Here is a 9,223-nt window from a genome sequence, read left to right as displayed (position 1 = left end):
TGTGTGTAAAATAGCAACATTATTCTATATTTCTGGATATCTTCCTGTAATCCATATCAACTAAATTGCAAAACCACTTCTTATAAAATAATTATAAATGTCTATTTTTTGTATTAACTTTATATAAACAGTCTTAGGTTGACTTTCTATAATTAGCTAATCATGGCTATGACAAGGTAAGTCAACAGCCATTAGCTGAAAAATATCTTGATATCTTCCTGTAATCCATATCAACTAAATTCCAAAACCAGCAGTCACACTCTACACTCTCAAAACATAAATCAAAGATTGTCTTTTGCATTAACTTTGGCCTGTACTAGTGTACTCACAGTTGCTCACACCTACTGCAATATCAACTGTGCCTCATTTCAAGCACAGGGTATATTGTAGAACTATTGCCTCATTGTTCTATTATATTTCTGAGTCTGCATGAGCATTTTTCCAACCATTTTCAACAATTATAAACAACAATAGATTGAACAGTTGGTTATATTTTGAAGCTTTCTCCAACTCAAAGGGATAACTAAACTCCATAAAAAATCTAGTCATTTTGTTGCTTATCATCTTGGGCCATTTTAAAGCAGGACGTGATTTACTGTCCAAAAGTGTCTCGAGAACAAAAGGAGTCCCAAATTCCCTTTGGACATTTGATGGCAATACTGGACAATCACATCCTTTTCTTATTTAGTTGAGTGATTTTATTTTACCATCTATGAATTCTGTTTTGCTTCGCATAACAATCAGGATTGTCACGACAAATTTGGTCCTGGTGCAAAATTTGGACTTAGGTCCAAACTTTGGAACGGTTGTGTTGTGGGCCAGCGTTCTGCAATGCATCAGACCTCTGAGATGGTCACCAGCATACTCTTCGGAGTATCCAATGCTATGTGATGTGAAGGATAGTGTTGACATGGTAACCCGCTACAACCAATGACATCCTCTGGTGGTATATCTAATATACTCACTAACTTCAGGCTCTGTGATGAATACCATATATAATCTGCTGGCAATTTAACATTGCCAGATGCACTGCATTTCCATACAGTAAAATTTGGCTCAGAACCCTCTCTTTTGTATGCACTACTAGAGACGGGAGGTTTTGATGATGAGAAGTGACCATAGACTAGTTCTTTGGGACCAGCATTGAAGTTACCACAACATATTAAAGGTAAGTCTCCTGCAAACTCTCGTATTTGATCAAAGATATAGTCACCTTGAAGTAATCTTGTCTGAACTAAAAAGTATCCTTCTTTAAATCCAGTTGCTACTACACATATCTTATTATTACTGGAAGTTTGGAAGCTGGCTAAAATAGTAACCTGGTTAGAATTAGATAGAGCAGGATCATTTGTAGGTAAGATAATTTCTTTCTTCTTGACTAATTCCAAGCATTTAGTGTTATAAAGTAATGCAATACCATCTGAACCATTGTTAGATACAGATTTAAGACATTTTGAGTGTGGCCTTACAACAAAAATACTATGATATCCATCTCTTTGAAAAGAAGGCTGTAAGAAGTCATGATAGTGATCAACACCTTGTAAGCATATGAGATCAGCATCTATTCTTTGTAATTGCTCCAATATTAATGATTTTACGATAACTCCATGACAGATAGTCCAGTGGTACTTTAATAAAAGTGTTGCCCCTGTATATTGGTTAGTAATTGCCATACCTAATGTACGCTGTATTAAATGATACAATCTAAATATCAGTATATTTTCCATCTGCTAATATATCCCACTGAACCACTTTTATAGTGTTGCCTTTATCAGCATCTAAAGGTATCCAGTCTCGAGCTAAAAGCATCTCTACTGCCAATGTCAGCCACACCCTTCAATTTTTGCAATGAGCCACACCCATTATAAATTATGAATAATCAAAAGTACACGAAGTGTTACATCTACAGTATCATGTATGCTATAACATAATACAATGGAGTATAGCATATATCAAGATATTATACTCATATTGTGTACATGCTCAAACACAAATATAGTATGGGACACATATACTGGACACTAGTCACTGAATGTCTACTGCACCAGTAATATAATTATACTATCTTATTTATGTACAGCAGGTTAGCTGCGAGGTTTATATCTCATTGATGTATAGGTCATAGATGCCAGAGTATTCTAACATGTATGACAATACTTATATTATTTACTGACCTTAGATATCCAGTATAAAGATTTAGGAACTTTTGAGGAAGATCTATTCATGATTTTCTATCAATCAGATGAAGGTACAAATGTACATGCACTTTTCATATAGAAAAATGTAAACTGTAGGCAATAGAAAACAATCACTGTCTATGTCATCTATTATATGTTCTCACTACAATGGACTACCTAACAGATGAAGTGAGGTGAATAGTATGTGTATACTGTATGGTCAGTCTGAAGAAAATGATTTCAGGTCATTCAAGCATATATGGACATCATAACGGCAACAAAGGACAGGGGTCAACTCCCTTCTGTAAGTGGAGATAAAGAAAGAGGTGAGCCTTCATTTTATCTCTCTTCATTAGGTGTAAGATCTTCAGGTACTTCTAATATTAATTTCTCAATTAATGTACACTGATCTTGTGAAGGGACAATGTCCTGATATTTGATAGTTTGTTAAGCCTTTGTGACTGATAATAATATATATTATATAATTATTATATCGAAAACCTGTTTGACTAGTATTTTTAACTTTGTGTTTATAACTTATATTTACCTGGCTTCTCTTGATGTACTACATTTTTACATTGGACTTTTTTTAAAAGCTTAAACTTATGCCACCACTTCTTATAAAATTGAGACATAAAATCATGAATTTCCATTTTTGTATTAACTGTTATATAGACAGTTAGGTTGACCCTATATAATTAGCTAATTATAGCTACAACAGGGTAAGTCGAAAGCCATTGGCTTAAGAAAGTTATCCAAAGCTGGAGCACTTGAGGAACTAAAGGAGCTGTTATAAATTTAGATAATGAAGAAGAGTGTTTAGGTAATGATTTTTATTTTTTAAGCCCCTATAAAATTAAAATATGATAAAAATTATTATAATTAGTAGTGTTGTTCTAGTTTGCTTAAGTAGGGCTAGTTTTATTCTTGGCTCTTAAAAGTTACAGTATTTTAGTAGTATTAATTTTTTTAGCAGTCTCATCGATGCTATAGTAATCACGTTCATAGGTGTCGTTAACTCACTGATGCAAACTAGCGTTAATGATATTCATAGGCGACAACCAGCGCGCCCCACAAGAGCATGAAGACAAAATCTGCAGTACATATAAAAGGAAATGAAAACCACCTTGGATAGGTTGTGTTGTGGGCCAGCGTTCTGCAATGCATCAGACCTCTGAGATGGTTACCAGCATACTCTACGGAGTATCCGAAAGGCCGACTAGGATAGGGCTGGTAGTCTCCCTTTAAACGAGATGAGGCTGGTGTATTTGTGGTTCCCGGTTCCTGAATGCGATATTCCTAAGAGCTGGAATCCCGTACGGCTGGTTTTAAGTTAGGGCGATGCTCCAGCCAGGATTACCTCGCGGAGACGAGGGTTACCAAGCCAGGTGGCGGTCCCAGCTAGCAATAGCAGGGAATCCTGGAGCCTAAGTGGAAGCCTGAGTGGGTGAGCGAGTAGGAATCGTTTGGGCAACACAACATGTTTTTTTATTTTTATAAATCTTAATTTATTATTAATTTTAAACTACAAGAATGTCAGCCAATCCAAAGTAAAGTTGCATTTGTCTAAATTGTAATAACTGTTTATTTGCCACTTGAATTGTGGCTAAGATATCAAAGCTACTTTTTCTCTAACCAGGATAATATAGATTGTGTGTAAAATAGCAACATTATTCTATATTTCTGGATATCTTCCTGTAATCCATATCAACTAAATTGCAAAACCACTTCTTATAAAATAATTATAAATGTCTATTTTTTGTATTAACTTTATATAAACAGTCTTAGGTTGACCCTCTATAATTAGTTAATCATGGCTATGACAAGGTAAGTCAACAGCCATTAGCTGGAAAAAGTTACCCAAAGTTGGAACACTCAAAGAACTAAAGGAGCTGTTATAAATTTAGATAGAAGGAGCAAAAAGATAATGTAGTGTGTTTAGGTAAGGATTTTAAGCCCCTATAAAATTAAAATATGATAAAAAATTATTATAATTAGTAGTGTTGTTCTAGTTTGCTTAAGTAGGGCTAGTTTTATTCTTGGCCATTAAAAGTATGGCTTTAGTTTTGATTATTTTAAATTTTTTGTTAGTCCATGCTAGTAATCAATTGCAGTTAATAAGTTCATATCGCTGATCGACACGCCCCACAAGAGCATGAAGGAAAAATCTGACGTACATATAAAAGGAAACTCAAACAGTCATGATTGCCAGTGTGTTGTAGGCCAGCGTTCTGCAATGCATCAGACCTCTGAGATGGTTACCAGCATACTCTTTGGAGTATCCGAAAGGCCGACTAGGATAGGGGCTGGTAGTCTCCCTTTAAACGAGATGAGGAGGGATCGTTTAGGCAACACACAAGGTTTTTTAAAAAATACATTTAGATTTATTTAAAACTAATGAGAAACTACCTGAAAAAAAATTGTTAGCATAAATTTTTTTTTCACATAACAATTTTTAATTGTTGACTGGTTTAATAGATACATTGAAATCCTGATATTGAGAATCTAAAGAGAAATTAAAAACATGATATTTAAATACGTCAGCATCATTATGATTGAAGTCATAATACTTGACCACTAATATAGATTTTATTTTAAGACCAATTAATACTTACATTATTTATATTTTTAAGTGTCTAGGTAGCCTGTAAACAAACACCATACTTTAATGTGAAATTAATAATGTTGTTTTTCATGTTACTTTTTATTATGAAATAAATACATTTACAAGTATTCGCTGTTCATTTTTTGCTGGTCATGTTTGAAAAAGATAGCAAGAAAAATTATAAATTTCATCTCTTGATATTATATGATATTACAATGTCATATACTACAATAAGAGGCAATAGATATAAAACATGTACATATTTATTTGTACATGTACATATAGCTATTTTAAGTAATTGGGTTGCCATAACAAATCAAAATAAGTTAAGGTTCTACTTCCAGTGAGGTTACCGTTGGTAACAGTTTGTATACTTCCGCCTACTCACAAAAACATTTAATTATATAGAACTTGTACAAGTTCTATATATAATTAAATGTAGATGTACCTTCATTGCACTTGTCTTTTGAGGATTAAGTTCTGTGTAGACAGAATCAGACAATTAGTATTAGTACTGACAGTCTTAATTAAGCTTGAGTGTGCTATTCAGAGGGGACTTTTTTTTAACAAGAAATCTTCAAAGACAAATGATAGTTTAAGTAATGGCATAAAACAACCTATGATCAAAGGTATTATTAATTATTTAATGTTTTATAATTAGCATTACTCTGTACAACTGTCATATTGTCATAAACAAAGTGGCTTTCACTAGAAGACAAAACCACAAACACATATTCACAATATATATGGAAAGAATTGTTTGTATCAATGTGGGTTATCAAAGCATCTAAAAATCTGAAATGGGAAACACCCTCACAGGATATGTAAAGTAAATAGATGACACAACTGAACTACATTATAGTATATAATGTTCTGATTATTTATAGTATAATTACATGTATTAGTTGGAATGTTTGCATGTTTTAGGCTTGGAAACATTCTGGTATATCATTTGAACATAAAGGATATAATTATACTTTTAATATTTATTGATATATATATGCTAAATTTCATAGCAAATTTATTTGATCACATGTAAATTATATTTCGACAACAATTGTAATCCTACTGTAGAATAGATATTATTATTATTATTATTATATTTACTTATTAATGGTTAACATGTATCAATATGCCTGCATCCACAACTACTAACAGCTTCTATGACTGGTATGAATACAAATGTGTCATGTCTCATGTGTAGCTATTATCAAGAGAACAATATATAAGCTGAACATAATAACATGTAATTAATATACCATTTAAAATATTTGTATGTGACAAAGTGCTGACAAAGTGTAAATGTAAACAACTAGAAGTCTATATGCATGACACTGTCAGGTATTAAAACAAAAAATGTGTTTAGGAAGGCTTTGCCTATGACTGACAGGTGACAGAGGAACCTCTCCAATTTGTGAGTTGATTATAAATGTACAGAGCACAAGGAAGATTTGTAGTTGTCTATCTTGTCTTACTGGTTAATATGCATGTTTATAATAATAAAATTTATAACTTACTTGTGTGTATAATTTCTGCTTGACACCATGTTGGGCAGTCTGCTATATATTGGCGTACGATGACGCGCGGATGTAACTCTTTTGGGAGGGGCCAACTACTCGCTATCTAGACTCAAGTTATTGGTTGGAAGGTAAAGTTGAGAGCTAGTAAAGTCTGTATCAATGGATACACAGAAACGGTAATTATAAAAATAATTATAACTAATGATTAATTTAAAACGATTAGATAGACCAATTTCATATAAAATGGGGCTGAGTTGTAAAGGGGCCCTGTATGCGTGTGTGATATGATTAAGGGTCACTGTCTATATTGATGGATAGCACAATATTGTATAACATGTACATGGCAAGCAGGATTCTCCTCCCTTTTTGACAACCTTAAACTGACTCTTCAATATGGAAAAAGATATATTATATATATAATATATATCATATATTTATAATTATATATATATACATACATACATACATACATATATGTATATTCATGTATATACATATAGTTTATTCTTTACTCAAATACATAGTCTGAATGTACATGTAATTGCTGAATTTATACAACACGCATACCTTTTTTAGTAATTACTACATGTGGAATTCCATAGTAATTATGTAATTTAACACTATATGGTATTACATTTTAATATATTATTTATAGACCACATGCACGCACCATAGGGACTGTGAATTGGCTAAAAAATAAATAATCATCTTAACACTGATATGTGTGTGTTATAGGGAGAGAGGGTTTCAATACACATGTATTGATTTAACTAATCTAAAAAAAATATTTTGAAGTATTTTATACAATTCTTAGGTCAAATTGGACACTATTCTATAGAAAACACTTCAGAGGTAATTATCATGAACGTCAGTATAATAGAATACCATATTTGTTGTACTTCAATGAATGCACAAAATAAACATTACATATAGAAAATAAACTATATATATACATTGAAGAATTGACTGCATGGTTGATGTAACCAATATATGATTGCATGTATGTAGCAAATATATGATGCCAACTGAAAGTAAACACCACATTGTTTCATTCATAACATAATATCAGATTAATTGTTTGGTCAACTGATAATAAGTAACAGTTAATCAATGAAAAATTTGGTATTAATTAATTTAATTTACATTACGTGTACCTATATAATATTGGTTAAATAACCACTTTTTACTGTGATATATATATAAGGTAAGATTTCCCTTTCATGTGAAACAGTCTATGAATTAACCATTTAAATATATATATAAATATATACTAGTCTTTAATGCTGAGCTAATCTATACTGTGACTACACACTAGTAAATGTGAAAATGAAATTATCATAAACAATATATACCCAAGCTTTAATTGCATTGTTCAGCTACAACATGTTGATGTTATTTTAAAATATTCCCATACGTACTGAAATGTTTGTCCACAGTGTGTATGTAGGAGATGTGTACTCAATGTATGTACAATGTTGTTATTAATACTATAGGATGTTTATATTTTATAGTTTATTCATCAAAGTACTGAGTACATACATACAAATAATCTCTAACACTGTCAATTAATGCAACAACAAACTATCAATTTTCTAATTTTATATGGGAATTCATACAATATGTAACATGATTAACTGTAGGTTAAGTTATGATCATAAAGTATTAACATTCTCTACATTAGCTGTATAGATTATCACTATAAGATAGTTTGTTAGCAAATATACATATGCTCTAAAAACCAAACTCATGTCAATAGATACATGATTGTTTACTCTGAGATATTTATTATCAAAGGGCATGTGATTAATGTTAAGATATTGATTTGCTAACTACTCGCCCTAGACGATTGTGCAAACCCAGGCCTCTAAGTGTTTGTTTGTCTGTGGTCCTTCAGTCTCGTATAAGTTCCACTCTGCTGTATGGAATGTTCCAGCTTTCCTAAAATATCCTTTAATCTCTTCCTCTCCTGTTGATTAACATATCTGTGATCTTCATACAAAAGTACTCTTCCTCCTTGTTTAGTGGTAGTAAACTTCATGGCTTTGGATTTATTGTAGAAATTGTTCTCTGAACTGAAAGTTCTCTTGTATTTATATATACATTTGCTAAAACTCATCAAAGTATGTTTTGGTTGGTGTATAATTGATCCAAGAATTCAATAGACATTATGAAATTTAGGTAATTGTTGCAACTATTAATTTTTATAACGACATTTTAATTAAATTTTTTGAATGAAATTTAATGAAAACTTCAAAATTTCTACTAATTAGAATTACGGTATCCGTAGGCGAAACCGTAGAGGTAGAGTAGGCGATACCCTTGAGAACACAGTATTATTGTAGTTATAATAATATTCATGATCGTTGATATGGTTACTAGCCGAAATAACATCACATATGGGACTTAACATTGACAACAAACATCGAATTTTGAACTAATGAATATCGGAGTAGTTTTTACAGACTGTTATCCTCAATTCCAAGCAATTAGTTCTCTTTAAGTCTCTGTTTAAAAGAAGCAAGAATAATGGCGGCTGTGCGTTTATGATGAGGTACACCCTGCTGTGCATATGATTAGTGTTAAGATATCAATTTACTTATGCACTAAATAATCAAAAATGATTAAGCATTACAATAGTACTATATATCACCTGAAATTTCATGTATTTTAATACACATGATAAATGTACATGTCATTAATATCCCCTGATTATGAAGAAAGTACTGTATTCTCTACTTTGCAGATGTACTGGACTTCAAATATAGAAGTACTTTATAATACTGAAGATGTTAATATATAGTCATTTTGTTATTGTGTCTTTAAATTTTGACTCAGTTACCCCTTCATATGATGAATCAAGTCTTCATGATTGTAACAGTATGACGTGTCTACCTTCTTATGAACAGTCAGTTCAAGTCAGT

General features: G+C 31.8%; 1 protein-coding gene across 1 annotated transcript; it reads right to left on the bottom strand.

Moving 5' to 3' along the window:
- Window positions 1–836: 836 nt before the first annotated feature.
- LOC121391533 (nocturnin-like) lies at window positions 837–1,648 on the bottom strand (the record flags this gene model as incomplete). The annotated part of the gene is given in 2 exon segments (XM_041523127.1): window positions 837–1,589; window positions 1,591–1,648. Coding segments are annotated over 2 exon segments (811 nt in total), but the record flags the coding sequence as incomplete, so codon positions are not given.
- Between the last annotated feature and the right edge of the window lie 7,575 nt (window positions 1,649–9,223).

The sequence above is a fragment of the Gigantopelta aegis genome, unplaced genomic scaffold, assembly GCF_016097555.1.
Source record: "Gigantopelta aegis isolate Gae_Host unplaced genomic scaffold, Gae_host_genome ctg2598_pilon_pilon, whole genome shotgun sequence".
Lineage (NCBI taxonomy): Eukaryota > Metazoa > Mollusca > Gastropoda > Neomphalida > Peltospiridae > Gigantopelta > Gigantopelta aegis.
Note: the sequence above shows the minus strand (reverse complement) of the source record. Positions and strands in the feature narration are given on the sequence as shown.